This window comes from Mus pahari, chromosome 5 (genome assembly GCF_900095145.1).
Source record: "Mus pahari chromosome 5, PAHARI_EIJ_v1.1, whole genome shotgun sequence".
Lineage (NCBI taxonomy): Eukaryota > Metazoa > Chordata > Mammalia > Rodentia > Muridae > Mus > Mus pahari.
Genome location: NC_034594.1, coordinates 133,895,065 through 133,913,436, shown reverse-complemented (window position 1 = coordinate 133,913,436; position 18,372 = coordinate 133,895,065). Strand labels below are relative to the sequence as shown.

General features: G+C 42.6%; 2 protein-coding genes, 1 long non-coding RNA gene and 9 other non-coding genes across 18 annotated transcripts in view; 2 read left to right on the top strand and 10 right to left on the bottom strand.

Annotated features, from left to right (window-relative positions):
• Dars2 (aspartyl-tRNA synthetase 2, mitochondrial) overlaps window positions 1-3,031 on the top strand; it is a 28,450-nt gene extending 25,419 nt beyond the window's left edge. Inside the window, exons 16-17 of the mRNA XM_021197731.2 lie at window positions 306-381; window positions 1,945-3,031. Of these exons, the coding sequence (XP_021053390.1) occupies window positions 306-381; window positions 1,945-2,159 (291 nt within the window). The 3' untranslated portion in view covers window positions 2,160-3,031. The remainder of the gene's footprint in view (window positions 1-305; window positions 382-1,944) is intronic.
• Window positions 3,032-4,746: 1,715 nt separating this feature from the next.
• Window positions 4,747-8,313, bottom strand: LOC110322507. 3 transcript variants are annotated; one of them, XR_003843886.1, is made up of 12 exons: window positions 8,192-8,291; window positions 7,672-7,724; window positions 7,467-7,495; window positions 7,237-7,273; window positions 6,907-6,937; window positions 6,633-6,668; window positions 6,321-6,361; window positions 6,170-6,194; window positions 5,934-5,981; window positions 5,265-5,303; window positions 5,033-5,083; window positions 4,747-4,855 (listed from the first exon to the last, which is right to left on the bottom strand). It is a non-coding gene; the product is annotated as an uncharacterized LOC110322507 (long non-coding RNA). The 3 variants fall into 3 exon arrangements; XR_003843885.1 differs by lacking the exon at window positions 6,321-6,361 and having other exon boundaries at window positions 4,750-4,855; window positions 8,279-8,313; XR_003843884.1 differs by lacking the exon at window positions 6,321-6,361 and having other exon boundaries at window positions 4,750-4,855.
• LOC115064102 lies at window positions 4,921-4,997 on the bottom strand. Its single transcript, XR_003843961.1, has one exon. It is a non-coding gene; the product is annotated as a small nucleolar RNA SNORD81 (small nucleolar RNA).
• On the bottom strand, window positions 5,146-5,223 carry LOC115064109. Its single transcript, XR_003843967.1, has one exon. It is a non-coding gene; the product is annotated as a small nucleolar RNA SNORD47 (small nucleolar RNA).
• LOC115064112 lies at window positions 5,802-5,882 on the bottom strand. The gene has a single exon (XR_003843970.1). It is a non-coding gene; the product is annotated as a small nucleolar RNA snR60/Z15/Z230/Z193/J17 (small nucleolar RNA).
• On the bottom strand, window positions 6,046-6,129 carry LOC115064103. The gene has a single exon (XR_003843962.1). It is a non-coding gene; the product is annotated as a small nucleolar RNA SNORD79 (small nucleolar RNA).
• LOC115064191 lies at window positions 6,436-6,501 on the bottom strand. The gene has a single exon (XR_003844023.1). It is a non-coding gene; the product is annotated as a small nucleolar RNA SNORD78 (small nucleolar RNA).
• On the bottom strand, window positions 6,743-6,802 carry LOC115064111. The gene has a single exon (XR_003843969.1). It is a non-coding gene; the product is annotated as a small nucleolar RNA SNORD44 (small nucleolar RNA).
• LOC115064100 lies at window positions 7,339-7,421 on the bottom strand. The gene has a single exon (XR_003843959.1). It is a non-coding gene; the product is annotated as a small nucleolar RNA SNORD24 (small nucleolar RNA).
• Window positions 7,568-7,630, bottom strand: LOC115064192. Its single transcript, XR_003844024.1, has one exon. It is a non-coding gene; the product is annotated as a small nucleolar RNA SNORD75 (small nucleolar RNA).
• Window positions 7,999-8,078, bottom strand: LOC115064110. Its single transcript, XR_003843968.1, has one exon. It is a non-coding gene; the product is annotated as a small nucleolar RNA SNORD74 (small nucleolar RNA).
• Window positions 8,314-8,625: 312 nt separating the features above from the next.
• The window catches only part of Zbtb37 (zinc finger and BTB domain containing 37), a 16,941-nt gene continuing 7,194 nt past the window's right edge, over window positions 8,626-18,372 (top strand). The window contains exons 1-4 of one of the 5 annotated variants that reach the window (XM_021198166.2): window positions 8,626-8,703; window positions 9,184-9,379; window positions 10,693-11,648; window positions 13,621-13,720. In XM_021198166.2, the coding sequence (XP_021053825.1) occupies window positions 10,720-11,648; window positions 13,621-13,720 (1,029 nt within the window). In that variant the 5' untranslated portion in view covers window positions 8,626-8,703; window positions 9,184-9,379; window positions 10,693-10,719. Of the gene's footprint in view, window positions 8,704-9,080; window positions 9,380-10,689; window positions 11,653-13,620; window positions 13,721-18,372 lie in introns of those variants that run through there. The other 4 variants (XM_021198165.2, XM_029538782.1, XM_029538781.1 and 1 more) reach the window with 4 other exon arrangements.

Here is an 18,372-nt window from a genome sequence, read left to right as displayed (position 1 = left end):
TTTTTTTTTCGAGACAGGGTTTCTCTGTGTAGCCCTGGCTGTCCTAGAACTCACTTTGTAGATCAGGCTGGCCTTGAACTCAGAAATCCGCCTGCCTCTACCTCCCAAGTGCTGGGATTAAAGGTGTGCGCCACCACACCCGGCCCTCCTAAGTTTTTTTAAGACCATCTCCCCATGCATTATCACTGGTTAGGTCTTGTCAATTTTTAACCTGAACTTCACTTTCTTCTTAGTACTTGCTGTTACATTATGACAGAAGACTTTCAGTTTCTATTTAAATAAATAAAATGTGTTTTGCATTTCAGGAAGATGTGAAACTGCTTTCCCATCTGCTTCAGGCTTTAGACTATGGGGCTCCCCCACACGGAGGAATTGCCTTAGGTAAACAATCTGTCTTTTTGTGCACTAAATTCCATTCCATGGCACTGTGTCTCAAATTCAGATTCTCAGTTTAAGGGGAAGGGATTGGGAGGCAGAAGCAGGCAGATTTCTGTGCATTCAGGGCTAGTCTGATCAACATGGCAAATTCTACTAGGTCAGCCAAGGCTACAGTGAGATCTACACCAGCCCTACCCTTAAGAACAAAACAACAACAAAGCAAGTGCCTATCATTCCTGCAGAGAACCTGAATGGTGGTGGTGTTGCTGCTGCTTTTTAAATTGGAGGAAAAAAAAATTTAGGGGCCAAAGATAATGGCTCAACAGTTAAGAGCACTGGTTGTTTTTCCAGAAAACCCAAGCTCAATTTCCAATATCCACGTGGCAGTTTATAACTGTCAATCACTCCAGTTCCATAGTATTTTACATCCTCACACAGATGTATAATCAGGCAAAAATTAATGCACATAAAATATTAAATTGTTTTTTAGATATTTTCAAAAAAATAAATCATACAATTTATTCTGATCAGCTTTTCCTCCCTCAACTCCTACCTACCCACTTCCACATCATTCCTTCCTTCTTCCCTTCCTTCCTTCCCTCCTTCCTTCCTTCCTCTTAGAAGGGACAAATGGACAAATAAAAAGAAAAATCTGTAAATACACACACAGGGAACATAAAAACAGCCAACTCACAATTGTAATTCCAGTGCTGGGAGCTTGTATAGAATCCGTGCGCGTGTGTGCACATGCACACACACACACACACACACACACACACACACACACACACACACACACACACAAAATAGTACAAATGTCTAGAAGAGTTCCAGGCCAGCCTAGATTACATGAAATCCTATCTTTAAAACAAACAGATAGACAAACAAACAAAAATTAATGTAAATTCTCTACAGGCCTAAGGATGTAGCTCAGTGGTAGAGTACTTGTCTAGAATGTATGAAACCAGGGCCAAAAAAAAAAAAAAAAAAGAAATTCTTTACATCTTTTAAATAAAGACCAAGGTTGGTAGTAGTGGTGCATGTCTTTTTTTTTTTTTTTTAACCTATTTTTTTTTTTTTAAAGATTTATTTATTATATGTAATTACACTGTAGCTGTCCTCACAAGTCCCAGAAGAGGGAGTCAGATCTCGTTAAGCTCGGTTGTGAGCCACCATGTGGTTGCTGGGATTTGAACTCTGCACCTTTGGAAGAGCAGTCAGGTGCTCTTACCGGTTAGCCATCTCACCAGCCCCGGTGGTGCATGTCTTTAATCCCAGCTTTCAGGCATATCTCTCAGCCAGAGCTGCATAGTCTCAAAAAAAAAAAAGTCCATCAGTAATGGTAGTGGTGGTGGTATAGGTCTTTAGTCCCAGGACTCAGGAGGCAGAGGCAAGTGAATCTCTGCATTTAAGGCCAACCTGGTATACAGAGTGAGTTCCATGACAACCCAGGACTAAACCCTGTCTTGACACACACACACACACACACACATACACACACAAAGTTATTTCAGAGCAAAAAGCTATATATTTCTCATCATGTTCACTTTGTATTTTACATCACAGGGTTAGACAGACTGGTATGTCTTGTCACGGGAGCACCCAGCATCAGAGATGTCATAGCCTTCCCTAAATCCTACCGAGGACAGGACCTTATGAGCAATGCTCCAGACTCCGTGTCTCCAGAAGAGCTGAAGCCTTACCATATCCACGTCTTGTGGCCAACAGACTCAGAAGAGGAGAGTGCACCCGTCACACCTTCCAAACACTTGAGCTCTTAACCTTTGCCTTCTCTGCTTTACCAAACTTAAAATAAGATCGAGACCTGCCACAGACTTTAGAATCAAGTGTCTGTGTAGAAGCAATCATTACCGTGTAAGAAACAGAAGCTACACAATTGTGACTTGGTCATGTGTACCATTAGGACTTTCTGTGGTTGGGAGTTCTGTGGAAGTTTTTTAATTGGAGAATTGTCAAATGAAACAAACAAACAAACAAATCTCTTTATTGGAGTATTTAGAGTCTTCCTGTTTTCCAAGCATGTTTCTATACCCAGATAAGTTATTAGGATGAGGATAATACAAGAACATGATTGCCTCTGTAGACTGGCAGCAAGGTTTCAGCTCATCTAGCCTCATTAGAACCAGAAATTGAACTTTTTGCTAACCATTCAGCTATCAACATAATGTTCTAAGTAGTATAGTAGAACCCCCCCCCAAAAAAATTACAAGAACAGAATTCTATTGTGTTGTACCTTAAGCAAGCTACAAATGTCTCTTAGCTGCCTCAGCAGCTTATATAATGTGAATGACACTTGTTCTGGCTATCTCACAGGACTCTTGTTGCCAGAATCATGAGGTTACATTTGTGGCAGATATTTGAAATACTGTAAAACAGGGCTGAAAATACAGCCCTTAGTCACTGTTCTATTGCTGTGAGGAGACACCACAACTCTTTATATAAAAAGCATTTAGTTGGTGCTGGCTTATAGTTTTAGTTATCAGCATGGTGACAAACACAGACATGATGTAGAAGTAGCTGAGAGTTCTATATCCTGACCTGCTGTTGCTGGAAGACTGGGCCTGGCACAGAATCATTGCTTTCTTATAGTTTTTCAAGACAGTTTCCCTGGCATGGGCTCTTGTTTATGGTTGGTTTGTTGTTTTGCTTTGTTTTTTTTCTTGTTTGGTTGGGTTTTTTTTTTTTTTTTTGGTTTTTCCAGACAGGGTTTCTGGCTGGCCTCGAACTCAAGAAATCCACCTGCCTCTGCCTCCCAAGTGCTGGGATTAAAGGCGTGTGCTACCACTGCCCGGTTCTTTATGGTGTTAAGACAGGGTTACTCCGTAGCCCTAAAACTTGCTTAAGATTTCTCAAAAATCAGTTTCTCTGTGTAGCCCTGCATGGCCTGAACTTTCCTATAGACCAAGCTGGCCTCAAACTGCCAGATTTGCTGCCTCTGCCTCCCAGGTGCTGGGACTAAAGACATGGGCTCTTGAAGCTTTAAAACCCACTCACCACAATCCAGATGAGTTTATCAGCACACCCTCCCACCCCTAACATCTATTCTGTTCTCTGAAAGGGGAAACCACTCCCGTGAACATCCTCAGGGCCTCTTCACACCCCCACCACCTACAGTCACTGCAAGACTAGGTGATTGCTCTCACTGAAGATGGCAAGGCAGCTATGGGGCCATTCTTACTCAAACTAGCACAGCTCACTGGAAGAACACTTGTATGGAATGTCCAGGGCTGTGGTTCAATCACCAGCATCAACACAAAATCTAAAGGCAGTGCTCATGGGAAGTGGGAAGAGGCAGGGCCAGGACTGTGCTGAGAACCACTACCAATGAATGAAACCCTGCTGGATTGTGTTCTGGAAGAAATTAAGGAACCATGTGTCTTTTAACAGACCAGTAACTCCCAACTGGTCCTGGTAAGCAAGTACCTTTGATCCTAGGCAGATCGGAGTTTGAGACCAGCCTCATCTACATGGAAATCCCACAAGGCAACCTGCCTCCCTAGAGACCAGGTTAAGAGGACTGGATAGCTGGACTCCATATTGGGTAGGTCATCCTGGCCTCTTCACACTTGCATCACCACACAAATATAACTTTTAAAAATGACAGGGAAGATACGTGACTAGCATGTGAAACTCAAATCCTCACAACCCTGGGATGTAATTGGGTTATATATATCCCCAAATGAGAAACCTGATTGATGGGGGATGTGATAGGGTTTAATACATCTATTGAGCCCAACATACCATAGTGACCAATATCCACCCCTAATGTGTGCCAGTGTTCCTTCTAACTAGGAATACTTTGGAGTTAGGCCTGAAGTCCAGGCATGGGGACAGCATTCAGTTTAAACAGGAATGCAGTCTAGGCTTTTTACCTTCCAAGCTTACGCCGCAAATTTTACCTCACACCTGTGCCCCCTACAGGCCATCTCCAGACCTTTAAATAAAAAGCTAGTATACCCACTTCAGCCTGCATAGCTGACTTGACATTAAGGATGTTAAACTCAGCAGACACCATCACCTGCCAAAAATGAAAATACCAACTCCAGTCCAGTCCAGTTCTGGTTAACTGTTCCTTTAAATTCAAACAGGAAATGGCCTTTGTGCTTATAAGCGCACAAAAAGCCAAACTACATTGACACCCAATACAGTCACTGGGCAACTAACAGATTTAAAGCTAATGTCTCTGATGTGAACTCCCTGCAATGTACTCATCAGAACAAAATGCAGCGTGGTGGCGCATGCCTTTAATTCCAGCACCTGGGAGGCAGAGGCAGGTTGAGGCCAGCCTAGTCTACAGAGTGAGTTCCAAGACAACCAGGGCTACACAGAGAAACCCTGTCTCGAAAAAAGCCAAAAAAAAAATGCACACTTCATGTTTATAACACACTTTAATGGTAAAATCTTGACAACACAATGTATCTGACACCATCTTCTATTTGAGTCTCCATCCAGGCACCTGCAACAGAAGGTAGCTGTTAGACACACTTTTACAATTTTTAACTTAAATGGTAACTTAAAACACAGAACATCAGATCTTTTACTGTCATCAAGTAATCAGTGAGAGAGTTCAAGTTGGGGTGAGATCATCATGTATCCTGGAATAGGTTCATGGTTAAACATTTTCAGTTCTTACCTCAGAAACAAAATGGTGAAGTCACTGCCATGTCTACTTGTCACAGGAGCCCTAAGAAAACAAAGACTTACTCCTCTGGCTTATAGTAGTTAAATTTTCCACATTACTATAGTAACCTCAGAAATAAAATGGAACGGTTTTAAAGGTGATATCACTTTGTATCATTTGGCAGAATCAGCACATCACTGGTTACAAGCTCTATTACAGTCTGTACAAAAACAAGGTGACTTACCTTGAAATTCAGAAGGACCAGAAATTCAGAAAGACCCATCTGTTTGAAAATAAAAAATTCATTAGTGTAGTTATTTATCTTCACTTTGTTTTACACTATTCCTTGGGTCCTCAGTTCAGTCTCCATGGGCTCACCTCAGTTCTTTTTTTTAAAGATTTATTTTACTTATATGAGTACACTAAAGCTGTCTTCAGACACACCAGAAGAGGGCACTGGATCCTATTATAGATGGTTGTGAGCCACCATGTGGTTGCTGGGAATTGAACTATAAGGACCTTTGGAAGAGCAGTCAGTGCTCTTAACCGCAACCACTGAGCCATCTCTCCAGCCCCCTCACCTCAGTTCTCTTGCCAAGAAGCCTGAGACTATGGTTGCTAGGGAACTTTTTTTCACAATAAAACTGTCCTACTGGGTTAAGTCAGTGGGGCACAGCACATGCGACCTTAACATCAGGCTTTTGGCCTCATCACTAGGACTTTATCTTCTATTTCCTAATACTATTCAAGGAACTCTTTAAAAGGGACAAAACATTATAGCCAGATACATCAGATAGGAGCGAAAGACATGATTGTTCATCAGAGTTAAGTCTGCTGAACTATGTTATCATCACAGTATCGGCTTATTTGGAAAGGGTTGAAAGTAATGCAAGCACATTTCAAAGACACTTACCGTTATGTGTGCACAGTGCCTTCAACTGAGGGGATCCATGTGTAATACCTGCAGAAATTACACTCCATTTAGAAATATGTATTTATAAACTGTATTTGCTGATGTTCTTAAATACTGTTTCAGCTGAACAATCAATCTTCAGTCTTATTCAGAGAGATTCCCATCTGTTTAACGTTATTGGTCATCACTAACAGTACCTTAATTTATATAGTAAATACCAAATTTACAATGCTTACCTTTCTTTATTCAAACCATTTGTGTCTGAAAAAAATTTAGGGCAATTTAGTACTGATGGTAACACATGCATGTTCCAAAAGCTAAATCTCACATATTGCAAATGGCTGGATATAATTAATCTTGAACTCAAGGCCCCCAATGGCTTCTTACCCAAGGCAAGCCATCCAAATGAAAGCATGCAACCACAGTGACTGGAATTAAAAGAAAATACCTCTTACAAATATGCTAAGCATCACTCAACTATTTTTAGTTGCCTGCCACAGGGTTCTTCAGTGTTAGAAATTGTCTACAAGTTACATTCAGCTCAGACATTTGATCAACATCATTACAAAAACCCCGAGTGTTGTGCAAAATACACCTATCTAAACACCCAAAGACAATGCATGCTGGAGTTTTGATGGATTTAAAATCTCTGCATGTCCCTTTTTATTGGCCTAGATTCAAGCATTTTTCAATACTTACTTTCAAAACTGTCTGTCCAGCCTTATTAAACTCCACCTAAAAAATATTAAGAGCTTTTTAATGCAGTCAACAGATTGAGCTTGCCCCATAATAAATGCCAAGCAAGCCCAGCATCAGATAGAGCTAATAAGATCTTCACATTAGTCAGCATTTGCTTGTCATCATGCAGGCTGTGGTCAAAGATATGACCAGGAGTACTTTGCCAAAAAGTGCAACAATGCCAAGCCATTTGTTTGGCCTGTTTAGCATCTACAATTCCTTTAGTTTCACTTACCATCTCATTTTCTGGTCTTCCCTTCTAGAACCTACAAGATCAAACAAATAGTTAAAACTGCCCTGTTAGACCTGACTCAGCACTTAAGATAGGGAAAGTGCCCACCAAATCTGGTCTAAATAGCACAATTATAAATCCTGTGTTCAATCACACTAGCTCCCAGAGTTATCAAGAACCAGCCTCTTCAGATACCTAGACACACAATGCCCTGTCTGGCTTCAGATCTCCCACCCACTCTTCTCTACAATTGCTTTCATGGAACTCTACATTGATGTGTGGGTTGAGGGGCCTCTTGTAGTGGGACCACATGCATACAAAAAAATTGCTTACATTGCTCTCGTCCAGTAATCCAGCTTCCTCATGAGTCCTGGGGGAAAAAAGTCTATGTAAATACTGCTTACTCTATAGTTAGCCCCGAATCATTATTCTGTGTGCCTCAGTTTTAATTATGGTGGTTTAAAGCTATCGTCACCCCAGCTGTCAAGAGTAGCAAATATGATGTCATCATTGTGGCACTGTCCTTTCAACCTATCTTCTCACTAGACTATTTCAGTACTCACCTTAGTCTTCATCCTCCTTTGACACAGAACTGGAAATAAGAGATGTGAACAGTCAGTTCCCTTCTTCACTGAATTTAACCCTTTCCAGTAACTGAATTAAAAGCCTCAGAAAAGTGTTTTTTCAGAAATCCCTTCTGTCCACTACTCTCATACCATCATGGGCTTTATGGTCATTATGTTTTCCACATACCCCCCACTGAGTTACCTGGATGTGAGATCCCACCAGTTGTCCCATCACAGAGGTCCACATTGCCATTCCTATGAAAACCGTTAATGTTTAGTAGCTTTACTCCCACAAAGCGTACCAATCTAACAAAGAACTCCATCCACATAGGCACTGTGAGTTGCATATATCCAGCTATTACATCTAAGTCTCTAATCTAGGTATTTCCCTAGAGGAATCTTCCCCTTTGTTAGTGGCTAAGGCCTACTTAATGGCAGTCTCTAGCCAATGCCTCCACCCCATGATCTCGAAACACCGCATGGCTCTGCAGTCCACCCCAGCCGAACCGTGCACGAGGTGACTCAGCATGCTCTGCCATCAGAATCGTTGGTACTCATCAACATTCTCAGTTGTCCCTACCAACATAACCTTCATCATAGCAAGAACACGCACACTGAGTCGCCTTTGTCTGGTTTCCATACTAAAAACCTAATACTACTTCATGTGACAAATACACGTTGAACCATCCTCCCAAAGTTTCCAGCTTGTACCCTGAACTAACCTCACCGGCTGGCCTCGGAATTCCTCCAGCTTCCAGGGCCTCAACCTCCAAGGCCCGAAGCCATAACATACTGAAGAGAACACAAACCTGCTCAGCCTGCCGCACAGCTCCGAAAGACCGAGATGGCGGCTTAGTCGAGTATATAAGGTCCTCGTGACGTCAGGACGCAAGGCCGCCCGCTGCGTCCACTTAAACCCCGCCCCTCACTCGCCCTCAGACTCCTCCTCAAGCCCCACCTCTTTCACGCCCTCAAAAAAAAAAAATCTTCCCTCTGGCCACGCCCCCGAGAGCCGGGAGGGCGGAGTTGCCGCGGGCACGTTAGGCCCGCCCTCCGCCTCCCTGAGGAGTGCAGGCTGAGGGGAGGGGGCTCCTGCAAGGAAAGCGCTGGGGGAGGGGCGGCGTGAGGGTGACTGATTTCCTTCCGGCACGTCGCCCGCTCGGGAGGAGGGGGCGGGGGGTTTCACTTCCGGGACGGTGTTCCGGCCCATTCCGGCCCATTTCCACCCCCGGAGGTAGGTGCTGCTCCTTGACTGGGCTCGGGGCCCCGCACCCCCGCCCCGTCAGCCCGTACCCTACGCTCCCTGGCCGCGTCTCGCTTGCAGCCAGCTCCTGGGGCGCTCAGTCGCCGCCCCACCTCCCCTCCCAGTACTCGGCGACCTTCCACCCCTTTGGCTCGGGGCTGCCGAGCTCGCGGGCCCGCCCCCTTGGCGAGCCCCTCCCTCAGGACCCCGCGCGCGCGGCCGGGACACACCCAGACACACCCCCACCCCGGCAGCCGCCGCCGCCCTCTACCGATCCCGGGGCGCCGCCCCCTTCCCCCTCCCGCGCCTCTCTTGCGCGCCCGCAACTCCCTTGCCGCGGGGCTCCCGGGCATCTGTGCCACCTCCTCGCATAACCAGGTCCCCCTTTTTCCCATGCTTCCTGACACTGATGGAGGCTGCCCCTGGACCTGACTGGCCAACCCCAAGCGTTCCCGATTCTCCCTTTTACAGCTCTCGCCCCTTCAGTGCCGACGCTAGAGAAAGACTTTACTCCAGGGGCTTCCTCCTCACTGGGGAATCGCTGGAAAGAGCAAACAAAAAGGCGCTGGTGTAGGCTCCAAAATAAACATCTGAATTCGTGATGGCATCGACAGAGGCTCTTAATGGATTAAAAGTTTCAAAACAAACAATAACGCTTTGGAAAAAGGTCAGATTGGTTAAAGTTGCTTCTTGAAAGCCGTGTTTGCACTTCCCTGTTACTCAATAAGTGTGTTGTAAGTGCGAGGTGATAATGTGAGCGTGTCCGGACAACTTCCTGGTGTACCGTGTAGTCTCATAAATTTAGAGAAACATTAGATGCATGGTGAGCCTAAATCCGTAAGTCCTTGTGGTATACTCGAACTACACTCAACTAATTAAGACTATTTGGTGCAGGTGCAGTCTTTGTGGTGTGAAATTTCAGGCTTTATTTTTGTCGGCTGTGGGGAACCAACTTTCCCAATCAAAGTAGCATCGCCACTTTAGAATACCCAAGTTCACGTTTGTTGGGGAGAAAAAATTTTACTTAGTTTTTGCTAACTCTGGAAACTAGGTCCCAAATTCTCTGCATGTTAATTGAATGCTGACAGGGCTGTGGAATGTTTGTTTCTCAGATCACCTCAGAGTCCCATATTCAACAAGTGGGAGCTCAAACTGGTAAACTTAAAAATATGGGCCTAATCAGGCATGGTGGTCAAACACCTCTAACACCAGCATTCTTTAATCTCAGCAGAAGCAGTCAGATCTTTTTGAGTTAGAAACCAGATGGTCTACATAGTAAGTTCCAGGAATAGCCTGGGCTACATTAGACCCTGTCTCAAACAAACATATCTGGTGTGGTGGCTTAATTCTAGCATTCCTGGAGGAAGATCGCTAAGTTCCAGGCTAGCCTGGTCTACTGAACAAGTTATAGGGCATCCAGAGCTACACAGAGGGACACTGTCTTAAGGGAAGAAATGGTGATAATAGCGGCCATTCATGTAGGATATTAGTCACTTTATAACCAGACTGTTTGATGCCCCTTCTTAGTGAACTGTCTTTATGTTATATAGCCTACTAATAAAGTATGGGCATAGCTTGAATTTTTTGCAGTGTAGCAGTCACTTTTTTGTGTGTTAATTACACTTTACTGTGAAAATAAAACACCTTGTACCAGGCTTAGCAGCTTACAGTAATCCTAGCACTTAGGAGGTAGGATCAGGAGTTTGAGGCCAGCCTTGTTACTAACAGAACACCTGCTGGCAATTCTGTTTCTACATCCAAACATAAGGAAGATATATAGAGAATTCTTTTTTTCTTCCTGAGGCAAGATTTTACTTATTTAGCCCGTACTCATGATTCTCCTGCCTCCGTGTCCCAAGCGCTAAAATGATGTATGTATAGCTGGCACTCATGGAAAGTTTAAATGTGTAGGGATGTCTGAACTAGAAAGCGCAAAGGGAGTCAAGCTAGTACTAAGCCTGTGGTTTGCTCTTTCAGCAGGGTTGAATTCTGCCTGTGCTATCAGGCATGACCATGGAGAAAAGTGGGAACATACAATTGGAGATCCCCGACTTCAGCAACTCTGTTCTGAGCCATCTCAACCAGCTACGAATGCAAGGCCGTCTCTGTGATATTGTGGTCAATGTGCAAGGACAAGCTTTTCGGGCTCACAAAGTAGTACTGGCTGCCAGCTCCCCTTATTTCCGGGATCACATGTCCTTGAATGAAATGAGTACTGTGTCCATTTCTGTCATCAAGAACCCTACTGTTTTTGAACAACTTCTTTCTTTCTGTTACACAGGGCGGATATGCCTGCAACTAGCAGATATCATCAGCTACCTAACAGCTGCTAGCTTTCTGCAGATGCAGCATATTATAGATAAATGTACACAGATCCTAGAGGGCATTCACTTCAAAATTAATGTGGCTGAGGTTGAAGCAGAATTAAGTCAAACAAGGACAAAGCATCAAGAGAGACCTCCAGAGTCTCACAGGGTTACACCAAATCTAAACCGCTCACTTAGTCCACGGCATAATGCCTCAAAGGGAAACTGGAGAGGCCAGGTCAGTGCTGTGCTGGATATCAGAGAGCTCAGTCCCCCTGAGGAGTCCACCAGTCCTCAGATAATTGAACAGGGTTCTGATGTAGAAGGCCGGGAGCCCATTCTTCGAATCAACAGAGCAGGACAGTGGTATGTGGAAACAGGACTAGCAGACCAGGGGGCCCGGAGTGGTGACGAAGTTAGGGTTCTTGGAGCAGTGCACATCAAAACTGAAAATCTAGAAGAGTGGCTTGGACCAGAGAATCAGCCTTCTGGAGAAGATGGGAGTAGTGCAGAGGAAGTCACAGCCATGGTGATTGACACCACAGGCCATGGTTCTATAGGACAGGAAAGTTACACTTTAGGGTCTTCAGGAACCAAGGTAGCTCGGCCAACCAGCAGTGAAGTTGACAGGTAAGTTTTGTTTCTCCTTTTAAAGCTATTGTACAGACATCATTAAATGAGCCTTCTGTTTTGCAGAGGGCATCTTTTTTACCTGATATTCTTATTCAGCTTACTTTGGGAGACTGGAAGTATGTCAGAAGACTTGCATTTTCAGCACAGGAGGCTCCTGGATCTGAAATATTGACGATGTTATGAGAACTGTGGTAAAATTAGCCACTTCAGTGGATCAGAATAGCATCGGCAGCCACTCTAGGATCAGTCATTGCCAGGGCTCTCTGCACTAGGGGGGGAGCTGGTTGTCAGGGGTCTGGTAACATTGCTGTTTCTCACACAGGTAGGTAACCTTTCCTTAGAGCACTGTGTATTTCTCTTTGCCCTTACCTACAGAGAAAATTTGGTACCATCAATAATTTTCAAATTAGAGTAATTTTACACTACAGTAATTCAAGTGTCACCTAGTAATGTTTCCTTTGAAGCTACTAGTACCCCAGGCCTGAGAGTGTCCTCAGCAGTGTTGCTCTGGCCTATGGTCCTCACTGTTTCTTCCTAATATACTGAGTCTGTTAGGAGAGTTCCTTTTAATGGAAGTAGCACTGGCTTTCATCTAGTCAACTGAAAGGAAAATGTTACTAGTTTAGATTGGTAATATTTTGAGTTCTTTCTTTCTTATTTATTTATTTATTTATTTATTTGTTGAGATGATTTCTGTAGCTCAGGCTGTTCTAGAACTCAGGGCAGTCCTCCTGCCTCAGCCTCCTGAGTGATGGGATTACTGGCATGGGTGGCCATATTTGTACTTTGTTGTTGTTGTTGTTTGTGGGGGTTGTTTTTGTTTTTGTTTTTCAAGACAAAGTTTCTTTGTATGACCTGGCCTGACCTGGAACAAGCTGGCCTGGAACTCAACTCACAGAGATCTAATTGCTTCTGCCTCCTGAGCGCTAGGATTAAATGAGTTTGCCACCACTGCCCAGCTCTTGTTTTGTTTTGTTTTTTTCTTGGTTTTGTTTTGGTTTTTTTGTTTGTTTTTTCTTTTTGGTTTTTTGTTTGTTTTTTTTTTCCTTTTTTGAGACAGGTAATTCAAGATGACCTATAGCTTACTTTTGGCGTAGGCTAACCTCAAACTCTTTTAAGCACTCTTCCTGCCTCAGGCTACCAAACACTAAGAAGATAGGCTGGTTTGTTCTTTCCCTGCTTAAAATAGATTGAAATGGGTAAAGGCACTTAGAGTCAAGCCTGACCATCTGAGGTCACCCACTAGCACGCACATGGTATAAGGAAAGAATGGACTCTAGTAAATTATCATCTGTCCTCTACACACATGTCTCTCACAAATAAGTAAAAAAAATATGATCTTGGGGTAACTAAAGCCAACTAACTCATCTCTTTAATTTATAGCTGATAATGTAGACATTTAGGATTTTTTTGAATATTTTCCACCACGTGACCTTGACAAACTAAATATTCTTTAGCACACAATATATTCATCCCCAGTGTGGGTAGCTGTTGTTCTCCTGCATTAGAATGTATATCTTAAATACAAAAAGAGCTTTAATTTATATGAACTATGAACTTACCATAAGAAAAGGAACAGCCCAAACCCTAGTAGTCACATAAAAGAGCCAGGATTTCAGGGCAGCGTGGAACATGCTTGGAATCTTAGCGCTTGAGAGGTTGAACCGGAAGGATTACTATGAGTAGATGCACATGGAGCCTTGGAGCCTAGCCTGTGCAGAGAGTGCCAGAGCACCCAAGGCTTCCTAGCAAGACCCTAGCTCATAAAAGCAAAACAGAACTCCAGACTTTTCAATACTTACTAGAGTAGGAAAGTTTCATCTTCTATGTAGTCTACTTGCTTTGTCACTTTGAAAATATTTCTGTTTGATTTAGTTCCATTCCTCAGTGATAAGATAGAGTAGAAACAGCATTCAAGTTCTTTGACACTACTTGTCTATTGGTCCCCTTTATGCTCCTTTTCCAACAGATTTAGTCCCTCCGGCAGTGTTGTTTCCATGACAGAGAGACACAGAGCCAGAAGTGAGTCTCCTGGGAGAATGGATGAGCCTAAGCAACTTAGCTCCCAGGTATGTAGTTTGGGACTTAGGGTTGCTGTGTTGGTTGAAGAACTTGTCACTGAATAAATGAACAAGAAAGAAAGATGGAGGAGAAACAACAGTGGCCCTATTAAATACTGGATTTGATATATATTAAATGTCTCTTAATCTTGTTTGGGAGCATGCTAGAATTAGATTTGAGATGTAGAAAGAAAAAAAAACTAACAGAGTGAGGGTGGAATAATGGCTCAGCAGTTAGAGCACTTACTGTTCTTACTGAAAACCCTGGTTTGGTTCCCAGTGCACAACCATCTATAACTCCAGTTCTAGGGGATCCAGTGTCTTCTCCTGACCTATGCAGACACTAGGCACACATGTGTTCTATATATGTACACACACACACACACACACACACACACCTTACCCCAAATGAAATTACTTTTAGTCCAGGTTCTTAATGATCCAAAGGTATAATGTTCAGGAGTTAATTTTACTGTCAGGTTTTCAGATATAGCTCTATAATCAGGAAAAATTTCCACATTAAAAAAAAAAAAAAAAAAAGCTGGGCGGTGGTGGCACACGCCTTTAATCCCAGCACTTGGGAGGCAGAGGCAGGCAGATTTCTTGAGTTCGAGGCCAGCCTGGTCTACAGAGTGAGTTCCAGGACAGCCAGGGCTATACAGAGAAACCCTGTCTCGAAAAACCAAAAAAATAAAAAAAAATAAAGACTTAATTTTATGTGTAGGAGTGCTTTGCCTACATGTACATATATAGAACACATGTGTGCCTAGTGTCTGCAGAGGTCAGGAGAAGACACTGAATCCCCTAGAACTGTGGATTTTTTTTTTTTTCTAACTAAGACTTTAAAGACAGGCAGGCAGGAAGAAATTCAGTTTTAATTATCAGTGTATATGTGTAATTTTGTACACAGGTAAAAGTGCCTGTAGAGGCTAGAAGAGGGCCTTGATGCCTGCAGTGATTTGAATGAGAGTGGCCCCCATAGGCTCATGTATTTGAATGTGTGGTCCCTGGTTGTGGAAAGATTGGGAGGTAGGCCTTGTTGGAGGAAGTGTGTTACTGAGGGTGGACTCCAGGAATTCCTCCAGGAATTCCAGGAGGTTATGTGCATAGAACTCAGGTCCTCTAGAAGAGCAACAAATGCTTTTAACTACTGAGCCATACCTCTGACTCCATCTTCCCCTCTATGAAATAGGAGAGTTTGTTATCCAGGCTGTTCTTAAATTCTTTGGTTTAAAGACCTGCCTGCCTTAGTCTCCCACATAACAGGGGCTTCTGTTTTGCACCACTCTGCCAGAAACTAAATCTTTTTGTTTTTTGCTTCAAGGCTCACAAATGCTGGAATTGCAAGAATATAACATCATGCCTGGCTTAAATGTAGTTTTTAGGATAGAGATTGTATTGGAAATTGTATTTACCTCGATAAAGCAAAAGATAAGGACTATAAAGAAATAGAATACAAATAACACTATCTAAAGCTGGTGAGGTGGGTCATCAGGTAAAAGCAGCCCCAGCTAAGCCTGACAACCCAGGACCACATGTCTAGAGGCCAAAACTGATTTCTGTAAGAGGTCCTCTGATTTCCATACACACCACACTCATTCTCTTTCTCTCCTTTCTCTCACTTTTGTGTGTGTGTGTGCACACACACCCAAGAAGTCTGCCTAATGTAGGTGTTGAGAACTGCAGGTTCTTCAGGTCCCCGGGAAGAACAGCAAATGCTATTAGCCACTGAGCTATCTATCCAGCTCCAATAAACTTAATACTAAAAACAAACAAACAAACAAACAAACAAAAAACCAAGTAAACAAAAACCTTTAAAAGTACTATCTAGAATAGATAAGGAGGACTAAGTATATCTACATACTTTAATGTGTAAGAAAATTTATTATGGTAAGTCCATTTATCAGTTATTTTTCTGTGCAACAGAAGACCAAAGCAAGGAAACATTTTATATATTTTATTGCAGTGATTTGATGTGCTTGTGTCCCTGTGCATGCCCCAGTGCATGTGGCTATCAGAGGACAACTTGGAGGAGTTGGTTCTCTTCCATCTTGTAGGTCACTAGGTATCAGCTTAGGTTGTCATGCATGAAGGCAGGATCTCTACCTGCAGGAATACCTCGGTGGCTAACTTACATTAGTATGAGCCAAAAGAGAGGAGAGAAAGAAATCCAATGGATGGAAAATACTGAAGTTGTAGCTCAGTGGTAGAGTGCCTGTCTTGAAGGCATGAGACCTAGGCTCAGTGCCCAGCACTTCAAAAAAGAATGTATAAAGCCTTGGACTTGACCTACAGCCCTTTAAAAAAAAATTGACTTTCTGACTGTAAAGGGTGAATCTGAAACAGACTGCCAAAGTTACTTCTTAAAATCATTTTCTTTTTTCTACCACTGGAAAGTTAAAAATACTTGGCCTAGTTTTCCAAGTAAGTTACAGTTTTTCCAGCTCAGTTTTCCCACTACTCATGAGCATTCAGTGTCTATTTTGGCTTGAATACTTCACAGTGCACGCTATTAACTCCATCACATTCTTTCTGTTTTGAGTCAAAGATTCCTCATTCTTCTGAGTCTACTTAAAGCCCCATTCCCAAGTCTTCCCAACTTTTCTCTACCCTAATTAGTGCAGTGTTCTTTGATGGTTTTTTTTTTCCTTAAACCACTATGATAACATTTTACACATTGTGCGTTATTTTTCCTCTCTAGGGGGAGGGGAGAAATGGAAAGCAAGCACTGTACACTGAAGAAAACCCTGGCATCTTAGCTTCTGATTTCTACTAATTCATATAAAGTATTCCTTTCCTGTTTGTTTGATTTTTGTGGTTCTTACTAAATTAAAGTCTCCTTGAGAGCAGACTGTTTCTAACCTTACACTTGGACATTGTTAGTTTAACTTCTAAGAATAATAATGGTTAATTTTGTCATTGCAGAGATCATAAACTATAAAAGTTATATCTACTAAATAGGTTATTTAGTAGCTCTTAAAATTTCCAGTTTAAGGGAGAAACCTAAAGTGTCAGCTTTGAAGATCTTTAAGTAACAGTAATGCCTTTTTTTTTTTTTTGAGTTCTTTGAGTGTCTGGTAGCAATTAAAGATTGAAGTGATGGAAACTTCGAAGTCTCTATCAAGTACATGGGACACTAGTTTTAGAAAGTGTGGACATTTTTCAGGTGTGGTAGTTTACCCCTGTAATCCCAGCACTTGGGAACTGAGGTAGAAGGATCACTTCAAGTTTGAAGCCAGCCTAGGCTATGTACAAGTTCTAGGCCTAGGCTGTTATGTATCAAACTGACAAATAAAAAGTAAAAGAGGGCTGGTGAGATGGCTCAGTGGGTAAGAGCACCCGACTGCTCTTCCAAAGGTCCTGAGTTCAAATCCCAGCAACCATATGGTGGCTCATAACCATCCTTAACCATCTGTAACAAGATCTGACGCCCTCTTCTGGAGTGTCTGAAGACAGCTACAGAGTAATTACATATAATAAATAAATAAAGCTTTTTTAAAAAAAAAAAAAAAAAGTAAAAGAAATCATTTTGGAGCCAGGCATGGTGGTGCACGCCTTTAATTCCAGCACTTGGGAGGCAGAGGCAAGTGAATTTCTGAGTTCAAGGCCAGCCTGGTATACAGAGTGAGTTCCAGGACAGCCAGGGCTACACAGAGAAACCCTGTCTCGAACACCCCCCCCCCCAAAAAAAAATCATTTTGGTGGTGTTTGCTTTTCTTTTGGTTTTGATCTTCAATTTTTGACGGAGTCCTGGCTGTCCTGGAATTCTCTCTGTAGACCAGACTGGCCTTGAACTCAGAAATCTGACTGCCTCTGCCTCTAAGTGCTGGTGAAATAATTAATTCTTAAAATGTTTTTTGAAGCAATTACTGATTGAATTCATAGCTATTTGGCAGTGCAGAATATTCTTGTATGTTATATATTATAGGAAATTGCCAAGTGTGATAGGGAAAACCCAGAGGCCCCCATTTTATGGCCTTCTTTCACTTATTTTTTAAAATAACATTTTAAAAAGTTAGATTTGTGTGTGTTCATGTGTGTGTTTATGTTTGTGTATCACTCACGTTTGTCTATATGTGCAGCATAGCCATAGTGTGTATGGAGGTCAAAGGACAACTTGTAGGAATCATTTCTCTCCATTCACCGTGTGGGTCTCAGGGATTGAACTCAGGTTGTCATACTTTCTTTTGGGGGGGACAGCAGTATGTGGTGGTGCTGTTGTTTTGAGAACAGGGTCTCTATGTAGCCCTGGCTGTCCTAGAACCTCTTGAGTGCTGGGATTTAAAGGCCAAAGTTGACTTTTCAAGTGTTTTCCTGCACTGAGCCACCACACCAGCCCTCTTCTGTTTTCAAAGTTCAAAACAAACTACAAAAATTACAGAGCTTTCTTTGTTAGCTCTTCATTTTCAGCTTTACCACAGTCAGTTTAAATGAGGTTAATCACGGTGCATGATTTTTATAATCATAGTTTAGTGGTTATTAAAATGCATCATTTTCTATGTGTGCATAGAACTAGTGTGACATGACTTTCCTCAAAGTTTTCGAGGTTTTTTTTTTTTTTTTTTTTTTTTTTTTTTTTTTTTTTTTTTTAAGTGAGTCCTCCAGAGTTTAAATCAGACTGTCCTGGACTTGGCACCTGAGGGCAGGAAGGAAACTGGATG